This window comes from Gymnogyps californianus, chromosome 7, assembly GCF_018139145.2.
Source record: "Gymnogyps californianus isolate 813 chromosome 7, ASM1813914v2, whole genome shotgun sequence".
NCBI classification, from domain to species: Eukaryota; Metazoa; Chordata; class Aves; order Accipitriformes; family Cathartidae; genus Gymnogyps; species Gymnogyps californianus.
Genome location: NC_059477.1, coordinates 14,778,883 through 14,801,687, shown reverse-complemented (window position 1 = coordinate 14,801,687; position 22,805 = coordinate 14,778,883). Strand labels below are relative to the sequence as shown.

At 42.3% G+C, this 22,805-nt stretch overlaps 1 protein-coding gene across 1 annotated transcript; it reads left to right on the top strand.

Annotated features, from left to right (window-relative positions):
* Positions 1-18,051: 18,051 nt before the first annotated feature.
* Positions 18,052-22,805, top strand: FAM237A (family with sequence similarity 237 member A). The gene is made up of 2 exons (XM_050899914.1): positions 18,052-18,460; positions 22,661-22,805. Exons 1-2 carry the CDS (start codon positions 18,052-18,054, stop codon positions 22,798-22,800), a joined length of 549 nt encoding a protein of 182 aa, XP_050755871.1. The 3' UTR covers positions 22,801-22,805.

Below are 22,805 nucleotides of genomic sequence, written 5' to 3'. Positions count from 1 at the left end.
CCAGGAGTCTGTTGGGTACGGAAGCTATCAAGTGATGGATGTAATTCTTCCAAGAAGGAAAAAGTGTAAATATGGAAATAAGATTTTGACGTATCATTTTCACAGATTATATATAAATATATATATATATATGAGAGAAAAGGATTTCCATATAAAAAGGTTCTATTCTTTATGTAAATCTATTTTTGATGTTGGGTTTGGTTTTGGGTTTTTTTGCTCCCCTTTTTTTCTGTAGCATGTTGTAACAGCAGATGTTCTGGGCTTGCTCAAAAAAGGCAGATAATAGCATGCAGGTGCAGGGAGTTCTGACACCAAACAGATGTGATCTAAAGTTTGTATGCTTGAAACCAAAAACAATTAAAATGTGTAAATGCATATCTATGTATTGACTATAAGTCTGGATTACTTTTTTTTTTGGCTGTTATACAGGTTTTCCATAATATAACGTAAGATAAGTGACACTGTCTCAAACTAATCACAGAAGTGCCAAGCTTTTTCTTTTTTTTTTTTTTAAACTATAGCTACTTTTTTTGCTGTCTAGATCCTGTGAAATAAAAACTTAAATAAGCCTTAAAATACTCACAAAACGTTAAAAGCTTGGAACGAGTTATTCTTCTCTTGCCTTCTGCCCACCCACCCAAACCAGCTTGCAAAGGTGACTGACATTGCTGACTCACTCCCTGTATCTCTTTGATGCATCTCACTTTTCAAAGTACACTGCAAAATTAATACTTTGACCCTTGGCTACTGATCGCTTGTTACCATCACAAAGCATGCAAAATCCCATGTAATTTTAGGGGGTTGTGTGTTGTGGTTACTTTTAGGTACACCTTGTACGCAAACATAGATTTTTGCAGAGAAGAGCTGGGCAGCAGTACTGTTCCCCTAGTGACCAGGCTAGGTAACCAGGCTAGCCTGGGTGTATCTGGCTTGAGAAAGGTATGGAGATGTCTAGTTTAGGCCTCCCTTAAAATATAGAGCTGTGCAGTCTGGCTCATCCTTTTCAGCTTGATTTAAAACCTAGGTAATTCAGTCTGTGTAAGTGAAGTGACCAGAAAATTTCATTGCTGCATCTGATAATCAGAATTAAAAACTTTGGTAATTGTGGATTTAATTTAAAGGTTGGATATTAGTAACAACAGAAGTCCACTTACACTACTTACTCCATCTTTGTTCAGTGGAAGTCTATTTACTGAGTTAGCTCTAAGAGCCAAAACATTAAGAAAATGTTGCAGATTTCCTATGACTTACAAAATCTCATCTCAATTATATTTCTTATTACGATAATGTTCAGTCCAACAGTCTCACAAGAGAACTACAATATATTGTTTTGGTTGACAGTTATTACTAAATGTTTTTAAACAGCTTTAACATAACCACGTTAATGCTTACTACATTATGAGTTAAAGGTGCTGCACACAGGTAGTCAACATTGATATATATTATAAATCTTATTCTGAAAAATTCCTGCCTGGCTTCAAGCAGAATGAAGTTAGTGACAATACTTTTACGGCAAGCCAAAAATACTTGCAACTGTGTTATTGTCCTCTAAAAGTACTTTGTTTGGGAACATAATCCCCAACTTTGTTAGGATTCTTTCAAAGCAACTGTAACCCGCAACAGAAACACTAGTAGTTACCAAAAATTAAAATAAGTAAAATCAACTGGATATACATAAGGTACCCCTGTAATGAACCTTTGAGAAGCATTTGACAAACAACATTGTTAGTGTGTAATGTTTTAAATCAGACCACGGTGGTCCCCAACTACTATGTACATATGTTCAGTGCTGGAGTAACTTTTTTATTTACACCAGCAGTTTCATAGGAATGATGATTTCTTGACTGAATTTATGCTCCGCTCATCAGCCATTGTGCGTATGTGGAACACCACATTCACTTTCTGCCCTGTGTGTACAGAACGCAAGTGACAAACTGCTCAGAGTAGGTACAGGCTGAAGTGCTTTCTGTGGTGGTAGACAAAAAACTGGTTTTGGTAGGTGCTGATTTTCTACATCCCACCTTTGCTCTGCTTTGGGGAGTACGTATCCATTTCGTGTTAATTTGTTCATCACAAAGCATCATCAAAAGAAGACCTGGTCAGCACTACCTCCATTTCATCCACTACACATTTGCTCTATTACTTATCTATTCATCTGGACAAGAAACTATGGTAACTGTATAGCTCATTCCAGTTTGCTGCATGATCTCACAGATTTGATCTGATCCTCCTAAAAGAGAAGTCTGCTAGGCAGATAACAGCTGTATAGGTGCATGTTAAAAGAAACAGATTACTTAAGGCTGGAGTTTAACCAATTTTTCTTTACTATGCAAAGATAGGTATTGCACAAACAAGTTTAGGACAAATGTCTGAGGAAATGCCATTAAATACTTGAAGTTATGTTTTAAGCCTAATCAGTCATGTTTTATATTTGTTATTGCTTCCACTGTTACTCTTCCTTTTAAAAATGATTTGTAATTATTTTTTTAAGTGCACAACTTGATGTTATAAATCAGTTTTTGTTTGAAGTTAATACTCATTCATATCTTGTTGGCTGCTAATGAATGGAAATTCAATAGTCCTTGTTCTGCATCTTAGCAAGATGAGTATTAAAAATGTCATGAACATGGAATGGAGTAGTTTTTAATTTCCAGTCATTTTTTCCTTATTTATTCTCTCTGTTTTATTTAATTTCTGTGTTCAAGCTATCACCACCTTTATAGCAGTGGAAATTGACTGGAGTTTTCTTTCATTGAAGATCTCTAAAACTGTGTCCCAGCTTGCAGCGAGGTTCTGTCTGTGAGAGGACGTTGCACGCAGGCTTTCTGACGTGCGTGGGACCAGTGCCTCAGCACCCAGGGCTGAGCAGACATACAGAACGAGGGTTGCTGTGCCTGCTTCAAGTCCCGTCTGCTGGCTTCACCGAGTTGAATGAGACCTATATGCATTAGTTAGTTGAGGGAAGCCTTTTGCCGTTCAAAAATCTGAATTATATAATGACAAAAAAATCTAAAATGATTGAATTATTTAAAAAAAATATTTTGAAGGCCTCATAATAACCAAATAATATGGTCATCATTTTAATGGATTACTGAATGAAACTCAGTTTCCTTTTTTGTTTTTTTTTTGCCAGACTAAGTAGTGAAGCCAGCCGGGGAAAACTAAATGTGTGCATGACACAGTTACCAAATAACTACTGATTTTTTTTACTTTCTCCAGCTCCAGACAGGGGAACAAAATACACTTTTGTCTTAATGTCTCCCAAGGTTATGTACGAAAGCATGTTTCTCATTTAGAACTACAGAGTGAGGGAACACTGCCATTAACGGATCCACTATCATCCACTTTTATTTCCTGTCATTTGAACATAGGAGGATTTACCTGTAAACTCAATATGAACATGCAACATTTTGGCTATAATTACAGTAGACAGTCATTCCTAAAATAGGAGTTAAGCCTTCTGCAGTGTATGAATACAAAAGCAATAGATAGATAGATGCATATCTGCTTTTGATCTTACAAGAAAAATTCTTAAAATTGTTTTTGAAAACTTTCACAGTTAGAGCACAAGATACTGAAGAATGATCTTGCTGGGGCACTTACTATTAAGAACAAAACCAACACAACAACAAGTCATGATGTACAAACCCAAAAAACCCTCTTTTGTTCTAAATGCACTTACTACAGATGCCTACCCACAAGACCTGAAAAATTAATTTAACATGAGTCATCCATCAGAAATACAACAGAGACTGTTTAAGTGCCCTCAGAAAGCTTGGAGAAGAAAATTAAATAAGTAACTAGGAATTTTAGTAGTAGCGATGCTCAAAGCAACACTATTGAAAGCAAAAGGTCATAAAAAACATCATCTTAAAGCTGCACATACTGTAATTCAGTTCAGAGATTTATTGTTCAGAACTCAGCAAGCACAGCAGCACATCTTCACATTTTTGTAGGCTGGTTGAATAAGTTATTTAGTGGAAGCGTGTAACGCAAGAGGACATGCGGCCTCTAGGTAAGTACAAGGACTCCACGTCAGACCAGCATAGACATCCACGTAACATGTATTATTTCTGAGCAACCACAAACTGATGAAGGTAGCATAATTCAGAACGCTCTAATTTCTAGAAACCCAGGAATCAAGTGTCAGTCTATTTGTTCTTGTTAAAATTTTCTTTTAAAAGAGCTTGTTTTTGTCATAAGTCACAGGACACCTCTCATCTTTACCACTAGTAGTATAACAGGCCATGCTTTAGTGTGGCACTTCCTAAGCCAGTACAAGAATGTCCCCACCAAAGCCGGTAACTCAAAGCATGAAGGAGCTAACAATGTTTTTTACCTGCTCTTGCACGCAGCTGTGCCCAGCATCCATCGTACAACCCAGGGGGAAGCTGCTGCTCTCAGCATTGACCTAACCAATGCCTCAGTCTCCCAGTAGTCCCCCCCCAAAGGCTGGGTTTAGTCTGAAGCACTGACCCAGGAATTGGTCCTCTTTAGGATACACGCTGTTACGTGACACTTAACTGTGGAGAGGCAGAAACCGGAACAAATCTCCCGGTCCAAGTCCAGTTCTCAGACTTCATAAGCACAACACTGCACCACTTTAAAAGTTCTCTAACTGTTCATATATCATACATTGGCAGATTTCCTCAGCCATCAGACCAAATATTATAAGCTTTGAATTTGCTTATGAGACTGTGAAGCAATAGGTTTTCATCTGCACTACCTATGGCTTTGTCTATTGCTTGAAGTCCTGCAGATACAGAGAAGTGCAGGTTATTCAAGCTATGCTTTTAACTGATGACCAAGGCATGAGCGTATGACATGCTCATTACATTACAGACTGGTAACACGCTGCAGTTCCATAACATCAGTTTTGCCTCTTCTGCAGAAAGGAAGCGTCCCCACACACAAATACACACTGCTTCTTTACAGTCTAACCTGGACAGTGTCCAGCTAAACAATGACACAAGCAAACAGTACTTTTGACTGGTTTCCTATCTCCAGCTAAGATGACGACCAGTTTCTTCTCAAGAACGAAAAGCGTCTGGATACCTCCAACCTAGTGCTATTTGCATAAGCTTCAATTTAAGAGAAATTAAAAAAAAATGGTAACTTCATGGCAGCTGTGCTGAACTTGCTTCTGTATCAATTGCAAGAAGCACTGGGCTGACAACTGACAGCTCCAAGTTTCCCCATTTGACTCCTTTAAAAGTATTTTGTGCACATTTATGGTTATACGGAAACAAGAATCAATATCCTTACGCATATTGCCCTCACACATTAGATCCAAGATATAAATTTGACCATCTGCCTTGGAACAGAGTAAGCACTGACCTTACTAATTCAGGACAGTTTTCCATAGATTGGGTCTTTGGACTGTAAAGGTTGAGGTTTAAAATGCCTACTATGTATCTGCTCTTTAGAGGGGACTCTTCAATACACATATTACTTAGGATGCTCTGGGTTCACAGAACAGTGAAACACTCCTAATCAGCACATGAAAGCTTTACCGTTCCCAGAAAGGAGCATTTAGTATTCCAGAAAACTAGACAGATCTACCCCTAGTGTCTAATCCAGGCGATGGGGCACCTGGATGCCTTGTGGAGCTGCAGCACAACCAAATAACTCACAGTACTTGTAACAGCAGAGGCATTTTCTTACCTGAGAGAGAAACAACCCCCTCTTCCCCTCCCAGCTAGCTATCAAGCTACAGACCGGCTCCAGTGGAAGTCCCCTCACCCAGGGGGTTACAGCAGAAAACGGCACTAGCAGCAGCAGCTGACTTTCCAGTGACCCTGCAGCTTTGACTCACCATGGACAATGTCCTAAGGACCCTTGCACAAAGGGGATGGGAGCTGTGCTGAATGGCACCTTTTGTTGTCAAGCCGAAGGAAGAGCCTGGATCATGCTGGCACAACACCCACCCTGCTTTCCACTGGTCAGTGTGCTGAGCTGCGTGGCAGCAGCATTATAGACGCTTAAAGCTCCAACTGTCTATAGCACTTAAATTTGGCAAAGCCTGAATATCAGCCTTAGTGCAGTCACACCAAGCATGCTTCTACTCATCTCTTCAGCTTATGTAAACAGAGATGTTTATCTTCCTAACAAGGACCTTTTCCCAAAACAAGATTTATAGCAGTCCAGTTTGCTCCAAAACACACCAATAACTCTAAAATTAGAGAAAGACTGTACAGAACTTGCTGTAGCAGTGCTCATGGTCACATTAAGCAGTCTCAAACAGCGCTTTCAAAGACAAGGCTCAAGTTACTTCTAAGATCCAAGGACCACAGTCTAAGCCTCTCTACTCCATTCATATATTTATGTAGGCATTTGACATTCTGACCATCCATTTCCTCCCCAGACCTATTCCCTTGTCAACACGCCCCGCTCTAAGTAGGGGTGGCACAACAATGAAATCAGATGGCTGCAAAGTGCACAAACAAGCCTGTTTGCTTTGGAGTCAGTCATTTCTCCTGAAATTATGAAGTTACTCTTACAGATATTGTTAACATAGTTTACAGACAATGCATGGTTGACTAGGATTTCTGTGTAATGAGAAAGCAGTTCCAAGAAACTGCAACTATTATAGTGCCCTCCATCATTCACTGAAAAGCTTGAGGAAATTAAAGATTTTAAGTTCTCATTTGTTTAATGAGGAGGCCCTGAACTCAAGACTGAAAACTGCCTCATTCACAGGAAGAAAGAAACAATTCCCTTACATAGCAGGATCCTAGCTGCATGCTGTTGGATCAGAGGGCTGGACAGGTAGGTAAAAGATTCAGGTCCCATTATATTTTGCTTCAGTTTTCCTTCCTCCGATTTGGCTGGGTATTTTCCACTTCAAACATAAGATCTCTAGAACAGGAACTGTCTTACTGAAAGGTGACCTTTAGCACCTAGCCCATGGAGCTCTGATTTTAGGCAGAGCTGGTTGGCTAATACATTTATGACAACCCCGCACACAGGCATTCAAAAAAATTATAGTTCTTCATGAAATACATTGCTCTTTAGGCATGCCTAATTAAGAATAGAACAGGAGAGAAAGGACTTTGTTAAATCAAACTACACTCTCTCCAGAAGCTCTGATTTAAAGATAAACTTACTACACAGAATTTCCTCTCTAGTATCACCTTTGTAGCATCTCCTTTGAGAATAGGTTTCAAAGGGTACATTTGTGAAAGAAAAATGGGGGTTTCAAAGGCTGAGTGGTCTGAGCTATTAAAAAAAATAAAGAATAAAAATAAATTAAAAAAAAAAAATCAATGCTCTATCTGCCTCTATCACACTGTTCCTTACTGAAAATGTATGGGTTTTGTCTGGTCTAAGTATGCTAAATAACAGAGCTTGTACTACTTCACTTGGAAAAATCATTCAAGAAGGCAGATTTCCCTGCTAATAAGTTATGCATGACAACACATCAACACTTCTAATCAGATTTTGCATGGAAACAACCATTTTCCTCTGACAACAGCAGCAGCATTAGTCTATGCATAAGGCATCACATCTCTGGTTTAGCGAGATGCAAGTACTTTATGAGTGCTAAGGAATGCTAGGCCAGAACTAGTAGCAGAACATATAATGAAGCAGATTGTTTGCTGGACTATCTGAGAATCAGCAAGTAACTAACAAAAGCTGAAGATCCCACAAGTCCATGCCTTTCATAGGAGACAGAATATCCTCGTTACTCTCCAGAACCTCCTGTGACCCATTTCTTGGGCCTCAATAATTTGCTGCCAGTTTCTTCTTGCAGACTAGTTTCTCCAAACAGCTTCAGATCTGAATGTGCATGCTCCTTGCATCGGGTCCTGGCTGCCAGGGGAGTGCCCGTGCTGCGGGGCGAGCATGACAGTGGCAGGGCTGGCCCACATCCCTGGCTGGCCCACTGTCAGGGCACAGAAGCTGCCCTGAGGCAAGCACGCTCAAACACCCTTTTCTCCCAAGAGCTGCAGGAAAGAAACACCCTTAGAGCAAGAAAAGGTCGGAGAGACCACATTACAATCCTACTCGCCGTCAAGAAAGAACACACTGTGAAAGTGTTTTTCTTCCCCAGAAGATTTGGCTGTAACACACTAGGAGAAACTGTTCCTATAATAGGCTTGCTTTCTTAGATGTTAATGGCAGTTTTATGAAAGCATGTTTCACTGAACTGCTCTTTTAACCATGACATACCCAGGGTGACTCTCACTTCAGCCTGGAGTGCCTGAAGGTGAGAAGGCTTTCGGTATTGCCTGTGAGTACTTGAGGAAGGAGGGGCGGCGGGGGGGGGATGAAATCAGGAAGAACCAATTACTTTGTTCTTGAGCACGGAGGTATCAGTGCAGCATCCAAATGGCAATGAATCCCTTCATTCAAAAACTAACAGTTGTCTGGATATAAATAACCTGGATGCCATTAAAGTTAATCAAAAGCTCTCTAAAAACTGCACTGAATGGTTAAAGTGAGACAACCTGCCCACAGGACACGAACAGTTAATTTTAATGTACTATATTAATCACTTCGGGGTTTTTAATTATTTTCTTGGAATGTTTCAGTCTGGATAGAAATGTGGGAGGTTCATAGTCACATTCTTTACAGAGGTCATTTGCGTTTATAGTGTCACATGTCACCAAATTACATTTTCAAAAATATATATTACTTTTCTAACCAACATTGCTTAGTTTGCACTTGTAAAATACCTGCTCCAAATGTCTTTTCAAAGCTTGTGTTAAATACATTTGCCACAAGAAATGTTACCTCTTTCACAAATTAATTTAAATCAGTGTCAGTGATGAAGCCACTTCAAACTTCTGACTCGTGGCACCTAAATTTACTCTTGGGAAAACACTCCAAATATGCCCCTGGTGACAGAACTGCTCGCATACAGTAGTATGTACTAAGTACTAATATGTATGTACTAACTACTAGTAGTAGTACTAACTATTCGCTAGTAGACAAGGAAAGATAGGAAAACTTTATTAAAGAAATATAGATCTCTTCTAATAAGGAACTGCAGTTCCTCACACCTTCTAGTGGAAGCAGAAACCAGTGGAGATAAAAGAATGCACACTCGATCTGTTTACACTAAGGCCAAAATATACCAGTGATTTGAAAGGCCTTAATAAACAAGGTCCCTACACACTGCTGAAACAGGATGAGAAAATCTAGCAATAAGAATCAAACCTCTAGGTGCTAAGATCTAGAGATCTGCCACAGAGTAGGAAAACCGGAACAGGAATACAACCCATTTGATGGCAAGTGGGGAAACAAACAAAACACACTGCATGGCTTGCATGCCACACAAATAATCACCTAATATCAGATTTATCAATAAGAGATTAAGAACTAGAAATCCTGTAAGAACTTAGATGGGTTTTGGCCTGGTTTTCTTATATGAAATACTAACTGCAGCACCAGCTCACAGTGAAGATCTGTACACACATTTCTTTGAGTACACAAGCAATAACCAGTTAGTAGCAACTGGCAAAACCCAGTGGTATTCCAGACAAATACCACAAACAGTTGCTTATAACTCAAGCTGTGTTCTAAACTTGTGTCACAAAAATCTATGCATTCAAATCATCTAGAAATTAATCAAGAAATCAGACTTTACATTCTAGGCAGGTTTAAAGGTAGGACTTAACAGCAATGAAAACATTACCCTTTAAAGTTATAGGCAAGGAGAATAGCTAGATACAGCATGCATCAGGAAAGAAATACCAGAATATTGCAACTTATAACTGGCTAAGGTTTAGCCAAAGCAGGTGACAAGTCAGAGGCACTAAAGGCTCTGTTAGGTGAGATACTGAAGCCCTTTGACAACAGTGGTGTTACATGTTCTCACAGGGCCAAAAAACAGATGGCAACCAAGACAGGCTCCTGCTACCTTATGAAGACAGGTTGAGGTAACTTGACTTGTTGGGCCTGGTAAAGAGGCGGCTACGGGATGATCTAAAAACCACCTAACTTCCCTTCAAATAATTGCAAAGATGACAGAGCCAAATTCTTCTTGGTAGAGCCATACAGGGGGCAATAGCCACAAATTAGGAAACTCAAGCTAGATAGCAGGAAAAAAACTTCCACCAGGAGTCCAGCCACAGCTGACTTGATCTAGTGTTGATAATAGACCTGCTTCAAGCAGAAGTTTGAACTACAGAACTCCAGAGGACTGTTTCCACCAACACTTCTCGAACTCCATGAAATACAACAGAGCACAAAAGTATGTCCTGGTGGAGGAAAACAGCAGAAGCAGAGCACCACAAAGCTTGCCTAAGTCATCAGGGGCTTGAGTCCACTTCTCAGGCACAGGACAGAGACATCCGAGGGTGTCCACAGGGCTCCAGCAATACACCGGTCTCCTGCTTGTCGCATGTCTTGTCTGCTAGTTCCATGGAGATGTTTCAGGTCATCACCAATAGTGTATAGCACTGAAGACTTCTATGTTTAAGTAACTACATCTCTCCACCAGTTAGAACTGGTTAAGTGTCACATCACATCCACTGACTTTCCTGTTGGCCATTTCAACAGAGAATAGATCCAGAGGATTGTTTAGAGCAGCGTGGGGTCATCAAATGCCTTGTGACCACAGATTCAATCCACCAGAGAAAATTAAAAAAAAATTGAAAGACTTGACATCAAAAGTGTAAAAAACCCCATGTTTTGATACCAGTACTTTGATATACACTACTTATCAAGAGTTACACAAGTCATCCTGGATAGGGGTGTGGGTGTGATCAAATCATTCAGTGAAGAATTTGTTCAATTTTGCCCATTTCCACTTACAAAACATCAGTCTCCTGCTAATAGGATACAGACTGCTCACTATCCTATATGACTTCCTAGCTAAAATTAATTTTTTGAAACAGACACTCTACTTTTCAAACAAGTTCTGCATTCAGAGGCTTTCATTGTTCTTTACTAGGCAGTAGTGTAACTCTGAGTCCACTCAGAGTCCTGACTCAAAGCCCTTTAAATATCATTTTAAAAATTAATAAAAAATATCCACAAACGGACTTTGGATCAAGCATAAGTATTTCATTTCCAAGAAGCTCTTAGGTATATTTGTCATGGAGCCAATTTTAAGCACAGTTTAATCTCCTGCTTAAAAGAGAATTTGCAAAGGTATAAATGGGAGTTAGATTCCCCACTTTGCCTTTGTGGATTTTGAAGAAAAATCAAGTCTCTGCCATGTACCATGAATTTAAAAACAACAGACCTTTGGGTTTCCCCCCCTCTGAGCATCACAAGTTTTGCCTTTGCTGTCACTTAGCCAGGTTTCACACAAAGCTGGGATAATTTGGAACCCAGTTCTGCAAAACACAAACTTTCAGCTAAGAATATGTCTTTAAAGCATTTCTCAGATTAAGGCTTAAACAGGTATCTTTCATCATGCAGATCATTTTACAAAGCTTAATACTGGGTCCAGGTGTGGCTGCTTATGGAAGCAACAGGCAAGCTGTATGTACCATCACACATTGCTGTCTCACAGTCTCAGTGCTACATTTTTTTTTTTTTTTAAATTTGTAAATGCTTACTTAGCTCAAGCAACTATAAGCCATTGCCTATTAACTGCTAATGTTAAATCACATTGGAGAGTTTGCAGGGAGCAAATGCAGGAAGGAAGCAATTCTGCACACAGTTGTCTATGCCTTTATTCAAAATACGAATACCAATGAGATGGTCTCCTACTTTTTTCTCTTCCCATCCCCTATTCCTATAGCCTGATCATTTTAATGTTTGCTTACATTTTATTTTTATATTTTTCTGGTAGAAATAACATCATTTGTGTAGTGTTACATAATCTGAAATCTCTCTCTTATCTGTGAGTTAAAGAATCAACTTTTCCTGATAAAAATATCCTTCGACAAATGACTCTGGATATGACCTACAGCCCATCTGAATTAAATTCATTCATAAGATATGGAGACCCACTGAAGATGTGAACATTGGCTGCAGGGGAATACGTCATACAGTGCAATGAAAGAAAGATTATTGATAGCCTAAAAAGGGCACAGAAAGCTTTACTGAGGGAGAGTATGTGGAACTGAATGAGACAGCCAATCCTTCTATGTTTCTTCTCCACTAGGAGGTTGAGGTGATGAATCCAGTTACCAAAAACCTCTTTCCCAGAAATAGAATACAAGTGCTCTGGTTCAGAGGGAAGAGAGCGTAGTAGGCTCAGGAAGTATTTGCAGAGCTGAGTATTTTATCTGTAGCAGTATTTCCCTTGAGCAGCAACGGTCATTTCTCTGAGAACCCCTGGTTCAGCACCCTTGGGTCTACCAGAAGGATTCTGAGTGGAATGAAACCAATGTAGTTCTTGATCCAAAACCAGATAAAGTGCTCCCCAGAAGGGGACTCAAATAAACTCACTTCTTAACAATGAATCCAGAAAGGTTCCAGGTTGGCAGAAATGTATCAACTCACAAGAAACATTTTGCCTTTTCCTTTCCAGTTTCCTTTCCTTTGCTCTACCCTTAACAGCATGGGGCAGAGTCCTTAGAGCAACGTACCACAGACCCAGCAACATCAGCAAAAAACACTCCTACAGCATCTTAGTCCTGCTCTGGTCTCCTGCACCCAGGCCAACCACAAACACAAGCAGCCTCAGAGCCTTTTCTACCCAGGAGCTACCTTTAGGTTACATCACAACACCCATGTCTTACAGGCACACTTTCCTTCTCTCCCTCACCCAGTTCAACCCCCAAACACAGAGGCTAGGAGAAGCACACTGGTTACTTACTTGCCAAGGGGGCTCCAGATAGCACATGGGCCCAGAATCAGTTCCTACAGAGCAGACTTTAAAAAAAAATGCTTAACAATTATTTTAGCCCTAGAACCAGGGAGAAGGAAGTCTACTGGAACAGCCTGTATTTGATAGCACAGAGAAGAAACATTGGAGATCCTACATGCAATGGGATGCTTCCCCCTGCCATGTTGCAAGGGCACCTTGCAAGGCGTTGCGCCCTTCAGTTCCTCCTGAAGTCTGTTTCAGCAGTTGGTGCTCACTATTCCCTCATTCCCAACCCCACACTTCTTGAGAAATAAATGGAACATTTGCAAATTTGCCGAAGTCTCACAATATAGTTATCTACATTGGTTCTAGCCAGATGTTCTCACCCCCAAAAAGTTCCTTTCACTTTTGTTAAAAAGTAACATCACTTACACAAAATACACCTTCACATGGATTGCTCATTGAGAAGAGGAAATAAAGCATCAGGAGGAAAGAACAATAGTGTTTATTGTCATAGACGCATTGTAAGATCATGGGAAGGGAACATGCTTCTCCATTTACATGGACTGGATGTACAGAAAGATGTAAATTATAAGGATACAGAAACAGAAAAATCAGTGTTTCTAGTCAACTTCCCAGCTGGTATAAACCAGTGTGGCCCCACTGCCTTCAACAAAGATAAGCCTGGTGCTACTAAAGCACAGTTGCTTCATGGAGAAAGGATTGTGGTTCCAAGTGCAAAGACAGAAGGGAGCTGCCAGTGAAAGTCTTGAAAAAAAAAAGGGCTACTGCCCAGTTGGTACAGACTGGTGCAGCTGCACTGGCTTCAGACAGTCAGCAGAGTGCTACATGATTTGGCCTATAGACTGCGCAGAGTTATGAAAAAAGAATGGTCTCACCCTCCCTATTGCTTCAAATACCCAGTGCTAAAAAAGTTATGCCCAACACTGGTAAATAGCCTGTTCCTGCAGCCCCAGCATTTTGAGTTGTACGTGTTATGCATGCAAGGGGGTGGCTACAGCAGGCACAGCGAACATAGGCAGAGTTGTCACTTGCAGAGTTGAGCTCAGGCTTTCCTCTCCACACTGCATGTACCAGGAGATGGCCCTTTCACCAATGGCTTCCTTCCACTTGGCCCATTTCCCTAATGTGTACAGAGGTTTTGCAGCTGTTCCAAGGAGGTGGCAGTGGAGAGGGGCTGCAGCTGAGAACCTCACAGAGAGAAAATGCAACAATAATAGACCACATTATCTTTTTTTTTCCTGAGGGAAAACGTAGCCAGGGCCCTCTCCTTTTGGAGGGTGTGCAGCCCTCCAAGGTAGCTCTCCTTTACCTACAGTCGTGTGAATTGAGCTGCAGTGAGCAGCTCAGCCCCATTGCTGCAGTTAATGCCTTTACTGGCTTTCTTCTGGGACTCTGCTCTTCTCTGAGTCTCTGTTTCAATTCCCAGGGGAGCTGGACCTGCTGCTGTATGGCCTGAGCCCTAGCCAGCAAATAGCTCTAGTTGCGCCACACAGACTCCTGCTCTGGGGTGGAGGGACCTCCAGCAGCCAAGCACAGCAAGCAAGATGCCTGGGGGCTGGGGCAGATGCGGACAACTTGAGCTCCAAGGTGGGGACTTGCTTTCTACCCTTGGCCCCCGCGGTGCAGCACTGCTAGGAGAGTGGGCAAGGGGAGGGCTGCAGCTTTGCCAAGCGCCCGGGTCTGTTACTCTTCCACCGCCCCTGCGCACAGCTTCCCCTCGGCCAGAGGCAACACCGCTGCCAGGCTCGCCCCCAGGAGGGCCGGGGTCCGTAGGGAGAGGAGGACAGGCGGGGCAGAGGCGCGGAGCACGCTTGCAGCAGGGGCAGCTCCGCAAAGGGAAGGAGGGAGCGCCGGCTGCCCGGGAGCAGCGGCCGGGGCCCCGGGGGTGGGGGCTTCTCCCCGAGCCCTGACGTAAAAACTAAGCGGGGCTGCCCGCCCCGGCTTCTTAAGGAGCGCGGCGGCGGGCGCGGAGAGCCCGGCCCGGCCAGCCCTGCACACCGGAGCGCCGAGGTAAGGGCTGCGGGCGGCGGCGGGGCCGGGGGAACCAGAGCGGACGGGACGGGAGCGGGGTGGGGCGGGCGGGGAGCCCGCGGCAGAGCGGCGGCGCTGCCCGGCGCCTGGGGGTGAAGCCGCGCGGAACTCGCGGAGCTCCCCACGGACGCTCCTCTCGGCAGACGCTTCGCAAATACCGCTCGCCGCCGAGGCGGGCACCCGCCCCTGCTCCGTGGGACCGGCGTCGGCATCTTTAAGGTCTAGAATAGAGTGACTAGTCATAACTGGTATCGCCAGCCAAGTAAAATGGTGATAACGAATGAGCTAATTAACTTTTTAATTATTATTGTAAGGCACTACTCATGCATGATGGGGAGTGGAATGGGGGGTTAAACTGCGGGGGGAGGGGGGGGCCAGGGAAAGGCAGAGCCAGAAGGTGAAAATAGCACACACACATGAACTTCAATTTATGGACAGAAAGACCTAAAGATTGGAGACCGAGGGGGGGGAATTGCATGGAAGCATTCACCACAAGCACAGGTAAGAGATGAATGAAAACTAACATTTCCTGATCATCTCCTCAGCTCTCAGCCATCTAAAACAAAAAAATAATTTCCTGAACCTTGTAGAAGACTAACAGCAAAATGCTGCCCGAGTTTAACCAGATCATAAGGTTGTGGTCTTGGCTACTGGCCCTGACCAATGCCATTCACACCACACCTTAAAAATGCACCCACCTCATATCAATGCCTTGCCAACTCCCTGCCCAGGGCAGTCCCTTTGCTCACACCTCTGACAAATCCAAAACCTTTGTCCTTGTCTTACCCAGTTTTGTAACTTTTTTAAAGTTTCCAAAGGGGCTGAGGGGCAGAGAAAGCAAAGCAACCAGTTCAATTGTTAACCAGTACAAACCAGATGGCCCCTGTCCAAGTGACAGAACCATCCTTAAAAGCCAATTTTAGTATTACTCCTTTGTTTGAACTATCTGTTGTTGGTGGGTTTTTTTTTTCCCTCCCCATGTTCATATCTGAGATTGCTAAGTTGTTTTGAAAACTAGAAGCTTGATGAACAAAGTTAATTATGTCCCTTGAAAAAGTCTCGGTAAACAGATATATGTGCATATTGCATAGTATATATGCACAGGTGTCTGCTGCCCAGTGGAAAGGCTCTGATGCACAAACAAGAATGGAGTAGTGACTCGCAGGATGTCTTCAGTTTTGCTTCTGAGAAAGCAATCAAAACCTGCCTTGTGCAGTACGGTACAGAAGAATGATACTTCTGGAGATCTTGGGAGCAGCATGAGGACAACCCCATTACTACCACCACTATCATAAGCGACATCCCACTAGGCAGAGCAGCGTGGGAAGAGCGTGCTATCCCTCTTCTATTCGTTAAATGCAAGGTTCAGATCCAAGACTGTCAAGCCAATTCTCCTCATGAGATCCCAACTCAGACTAAAAAGAGACTGTAAGCAGTTGGAGAGTAAAGTCTGAATACCTCCAAAATGTTCCCAGAACCTGACCAGGTAGCCAAATAGGGGGCTACGTAAGAATATCACTGCCAGGACTGAAATCTCTGAAGAGTCCTTTAGCTCCACAACAAAATATGTTCCACAAAGCAGCCTGCCCTTCCCTGGTCTTGCACACTGGCTGTGGCTGGGCTACCTTTCGCACATAATCTGTCTGCACACATTTATCCTGCCTTCGACATTTTTCTTCACATAACAGAGAAACATTGCTCGTGCTTTTGATGATCACTCATGGAAAAGGCTTTCTACACAAAAAGCCAGTTGATTATTAAGTAAAGCTCATTAAGAGAGGTAGCTTCTCCCCCCACAACACCCTCCAACAATCAAACTGAAAACATAAAAGCATGAATACTCAACAGATCAGAACACACATTAAACAGAATTGTTTCTCCTAAAAGCTGATCTCAGATGGTGCCGATTTCCACAAATGGGAGGTTCTCCATATGCCATGAGCTACACAAAAAACAACCCCTAAACCTGATATACATTAGAAATGTGTATCAGAAATGTAATATTAAAAATACTAGAAGCATGTTAGAAAATGCACAATAGAAGCATGTACTAGAAATTAAATCTGATGGAGACAGCTGGGCCTTTCTGTCCCCAAAAGGTTATCATTCTCAGGATTTCTCCCACTATAGCTGCTACTTATCAAGTTTCACAATTTTAACGTAACAGACAATTGTTACAGTGATCTGCAATAAGCATGGACAATAAGCAAAAGACATGGACCTGTTGGAGGGGGTCCAGAGGAGGGCCACAAAAACGATCAGAGGGATGGAACACCGCTCCTATGAAGAAAGGCTGAGAGAGTTGGGGTTGTTCAGCCTGGAGAAGACAAGGCTCTGGGGAGACCTTTTTGCGGCCTTTCAGTACTTAAAGGGGGCCTATAAGAAAGATGGGGACAGACTTTTTAGTAGGGCCTGTTGTGATAGGACAGAGGATAAGGATTTTAAACTAAAAGAGGGTAGACTTAGACTAGATATAAGGAGGAAATTTTTTATGATGAGGGTGGTGAAACACTGGGACAGGTTGCCCAGAGAGGCTGTAGATGCTCCATCGCTGGAAACATTTGAGGTCAGGTTGGACGGGGCTCTGAGCAACCTGATCTAGTTGAAGATGTCCCTGCTCATTGCAGGGAGGTTGGACTAGACGACCTTTAAAGGTACCTTCCAAGCCAACCTATTCTATATGCATGTATACATGCTGTACAATACAGCTACTATGCTGAGGCTTTGCTATACCCTCTTTTCAGAACTGTTCTGCATTTTAGCAGGTAAAACACTCGTGTTCAATGGATGATTTTGCAACCTAGCATTAATTCATTAGAACACACTTTCAACAAATAGTTTTCCACCTGCTGTCCACAGATCCCTGCGAGTCTGCAGACTATTTTAAAGGGCTCATAAAAATTTGAGGAAAGCAAGACTGCCTAAAGGCTCAAATTCTCTGTAAAAAGGAATGGATTTTTACTGAAAAAGGCTAGGGGTCTGTAAATCAAGAAAGGCCAAAAACTTTCAATATGAAGAAGTTCCAGATAAGAGAGTTCATCATATGGATTTGAGGATGATTAACAATTTTTAGCACAGGCTTCTGCTGCACAGAGTAATGCAACTCCACTAGTATTTATATTCATACATGCAAAAAAGCATACACAGATCTTTAAAGAGCAGAGAAACAATTATCAACATCTGAAGTGCCTTCTGTATCATGTAAGGTACCAGGGCTTTGTTCCTGCATCTAACAGTGAGAAGTTTTTCAGCTCCTTTTGGTTTTGTTACATTTCAGTGACACAATGGACATTGGGAGCAGAGGAAGTATCCACTGCAGCATGAGACTCACCTGCACTCTGCTAATCATGGGAGTATTCTGCCTGACACCTTTCCTCTGCCATAGCCAAATTGATCCACTAGCTCTTGGGCGAGCAGACCCTCAGTGTTGGGAATCCTCCTCAGGTGTCTTACTGGAGATGAGGAAGCCTCGCATTTCTGACTCTGTCAGTGGCTTTTGGGACTTCATGATCTTCCTGAAATCATCAGAGAACTTGAAACATGGGGCTCTGTTCTGGGACCTGGCTCAGCTCTTCTGGGATATCTATGTGGACTGTGTGCTCTCCAGAACCCATGGCCTAGGGAGAAGGCAGCTAGAAGAAGCTGAACAGAAGATTGCTACTCTACGTTCTCAGTTCACAGGGAGAAACCAAGGTTACTACTCCTTTAATACATGTCTCATGGGCAATAACTAGAGTCTAGTAGGAAAGAAAAGAGATACAGGCTTATTGTGTTATGTGGTAATAGTACAAAAACAGAGGACAGTGCTGCACTATCATCCCCCCACTCCAGTACAGAGTTATGTTCATGTTCAAAGTGATCTCAGTAAAAATTGGACCTCCAAATTACCTGAACTCTAATGACAGCTTTTATGTTTCAGTTTGGTGGGGGAGGAGGGGCAGCAGAAAATGAAACGTAGGAAGATTCAAACAAAGAAGGCAGCTCAGCAACTGAACATACAAAGATGTTCTTCCACACCAGCGTTTTTACAACTATTGTGCCATGGACAGGCTAGTTCTGAATTCCTCATTCCGAGAGGTGCATCACCCCAGGAGTGCGTCGCACTGGTGCTGCTGGGGAGAGTGGCAGTCTTTCAGCAGAAGAGTAAGGATATGTTTACTTGCCATCTAGTAGTCAACCACTAGATATTTCCCATTTCCATACTGGTAACTTTGCCCAACACACAATGGAAACAGACCTAGGACTCAGATGCATGCAGGCTTTCAGACACAGCTACAGCTTCAGGAGGAAGAACACTACCTATGACACTAAATGCTGCAATTCCTTATCTCCAGGTTCCCAGCCCCAGAGCAGAATCCACAGGCTTAAAGTAAGTGTCTCCATATGTGCTAAAGTGAGAGCTGGCACCTCACAGCAGGATCTGCAAAAGGTAGCATGTCACTTAGCCTCCCCATTCCCAGCAGGAAGATACAGCATAGCTTTTCCTAAATCTCAGTTCCTTCCAAGGCTTCAGTTTTCATCCTGCTACCAACAGATGCATCCTTCCCTTGAGAATGTCCACTTTCAGAAAGGGACAGGTGCTATAATTTGATGGAGGGGTAGAAGTGCTGCTGCCATCACCAACAGTGCAGCACATCGGACCCGCAGGGAGAAGGCAGAACTGCCTTTCCACTTGAATGGATTCAGACCTTATCTCCACTTCCTAGATCAGTGTCTTAGTTATTAAGATGTTTGGAGGGAATGTCCATGGAATAATGAAGAACCTCTCTGGGCAGTTACCCATTAGAGTGTCTCTAAAAAAGGGACTTGAACTCAGGATTCTTCCACCCCAGGGACACCATACCACTGGACAGTCCAGCTCTTGCCCACAAACCTTAAAATGTTTTGTGTATTGAAAGATAGGATTTGAGATAGGAAGGATCACGAGGTCCTTAACCTCATTACCTACAGAGAGTATTCTAGCCATTAAGTCAGGAGAGAGGAGTTGCGTTTGAATCAATTCCCTTAGACTGAAGAACTCCTCACACACACAGGGCCAGTTTCTAAACTCTGAGCCAAATGACCACTATCTGCATTTTAAAAGCACGGAGCGGATCCTATCCTGCTCTGCAAAGAATCTGAGCTATCACATAGCTCTGAGAAGATCTTTACTGTGTTGAGATACACTGATGGCAGGCAGCACAGAACCCCCTTCTGGTTCCCAAGTGGCCTTAGACATCACAAAGGCAACCAGTTGCTCAGTCCTGACCAGTCTGATGCACTTCTGGGTGCAAACAGAATGCAGCATTAGACACATGAGGCAATAGTACTACCAAAAACTGAGATGCCCACCAGGCTAAAGCACCAGATGAATTTTTGTTTCAGGATTGCAGCTTTGAATATCACTAAATTCCCCCTTAGCCTTTTGTTTACATCTGGCTCTTCATATCTATATCACACTGTGATTTTCCTAAACAAAGAGCTTTTGTTCCAGGCAAGATTTAAGAGTTACAGTCTGATGTATTTTGAAGAATCAAATTATAGGTTTTGTGAATAATACCGACTTTTGTTTACTCCTATACAGAAAGATTTTAAGCACTACTAAATATTCACACTTTAAGACAAAGATTCCGCCCCTTCTCTATTCTTTTACCTCTTTGTTTTGTGAATTGTAATCAGTTAATCTGGTTTCTCTGTACAACTGATTAACATCAGTCAGCAGCATGCAGCTTATAGCTCCTCCAAAAAATAAAATTTAGGCTGTCACTGCTATCTACCTCTCATCCAAGTATCCCAGTTTCTTAACAAAGCCAGCTGTTTTAATCTTTGTAACCCTTGACCCTACCGCGTTGTTTGGTCAGTGAAAGCAGAAATCAATTGTTAATAATTGCAGATAGAAATCACATCCTAGCAAATGATGAGGAATAGAATTACCACTTCTTATGCGTGAAGAGATGTACAAACCTGTTTTCTTAGCCCAAAGAGCAGCACTAAGGGCATCTGAATGACCTTGTGTACTCCACATCTACATGGGCAGATATGAATAGCTTTCAGTAGGCTTGTTCCAGAAGTCAAACAATAAAGCAAGATTTTTTGCTTTATACTGTTACTTTTGCAACCGGTGATAACATCTTTATTGCTCCACACTGAAGTTTTTCATCTTATTCCTCTTAAATATTCAGAATTTCAGTTTGGTTGGGTTTTTTTTTTTTTAATTGCAAACAGGATTATAAATCAGGAGCAATCTGTAAGCTGCATTCACTGTAGTTCCTTAAACATATCACTGAATTGGAAAAGCAAGACAGAGATCTAGACTTGGCACAGAAATACTGATGTTAAGGTGTTATTATTCTAGTGTCAGATTTCAGAACTAAAGGATAAATCCCATGAGGTCATTGTGAAAACTGAGTATCAGGAACTGAGCTTTTCTAAGAAAAAAACAGAAAAGCCCTCCAAGCCAAAAAAACTAGTGAAGTCCTTGGTAAAAGCTTCTCAGTAGTACTGAACAGAACTACTTCGTCACATCTAAGAAGCACTTCCACAGTTCCCCATACTTTGCCCTCCTGGGAAACTAGTCTGTCTGAGTGTACACCAAGACAGTGGCAGAAGTAGCCCAGGTCCAGACTTATGGGTTCAAACACTGTTTTCTGAACCAATCTAGTCCTGCCAGGCTCCTGATTGTAGTTACTAATAGGTCTGAAGATACTCTTCAAACTCTACACAATCCATGAAAAACACAACAAAATCAGAACAGCTGTATATGAGTTATCTGACAAACTACCTCCATCCAGCTAACATCCTGCTTAACCCAGCAGCATTTCAACTTCCCTAGATATCCTGCAGAGAAGTGTTAGTCAGCTTTAAACTGAGACAAGTAGGAAGAGTCCTTTACAGTTACCTGGCCAAAGTATCTCCAGTAACTCATCCCTTTCCCCTAACAAAATCTAAACACTATGAAAAAGCAGGTTTCATAAAAACATTTCCAATATATTACAACACTAGAGTTAGATACATTATAGCTGTAACAACTCTTAATGAGCCAAAGTAAGACTTAAGAACCACAAGGAAAACATAGCTTTTGTACTCACCGCAAATCTTCCTGAAGAGCAGCTGTACAAGACCCTCCTCAAGAAGCCAAATCACACATCCCCAGTATAAACACTTGAAGAATACAAACACAAAAACCTCTCTACCTCTTCTCTCCTCACCCAGCAGTGCCCCTGCTACCTCACCACTCAGAGTGGCCACAGCTGTGCGCACCTCCCTCACAGGTGCAGGTAGTTGGGCTCAGATCAGCCCTTGCACCTGGCCCAAGACAGACACACCTTGCTTCCCAACTCTGCTGGGCTGCAGGCTGCTAGGGAGGGTAGTGGGGCAAAGGCTGCTGTATTGTGCATTTGAGGTCTGGTAAATAAACAGATACTGTGTTAACCAGTTACTTTTTCAGAAGACAAATGTGTCTAAATGAAATAAGGCCAATCTGCTGGCTTTTGGAGATCATTGCAAAGAAAATACCCCATAGTTCTTCAAGGAAATAACAAATGTGCTACTAAATGGTGTGAGAGATCTCATCCACTGTGCAGGGAGGTTGATGACAAGTGAGTGAGTCAGTAAGACTGTGAGCAGACTCGAGTGCTTTGACTCTGCTAATTACCAGTGGAAGAGTTTTATAGGAAGACTGAAGGAAAAGGTCCATGCTGGAGAAAAAGATCAAAGTAACTTGTCACTGAAAGGCAACTTGCAAATGGAGGGATACGGCTATTGCCAAAAAAAAAGGTTTGGGGGCAATGCTAATAAATGGGGACCAGCAGCAGCTAAAGACAGAAGAAACATAGATGTGGGAAACTGAGTATTCAGCTGCTCTTTGCTGTTTGGAAATTGATTACTTATATGCATTTTCATATCACTTTTCAGGGATATTTTCTCATAGTCAGAGGTCGCCAGTTCTGAAGAAGAAAGAGTCGTTTGGAGATTTAATAAGTATCTACAGGCATAAGAGTAGATCTACATTACTTGGAAGAATCATTGGAGAGCTAGGGAAAAAGAGGAAATGACACAT

Coding starts and splice junctions, on each gene's coding strand:
- FAM237A (XM_050899914.1), top strand. CDS start 18,052: ATGGACATTGGGAGCAGAGGAAGTATCCACTGCAGCATGAGACTCACC. Junction 18,461..22,660: donor GTTCACAGGGAGAAACCAAG/GTTACTACTCCT, acceptor ATCACTTTTCAG/GGATATTTTCTCATAGTCAG.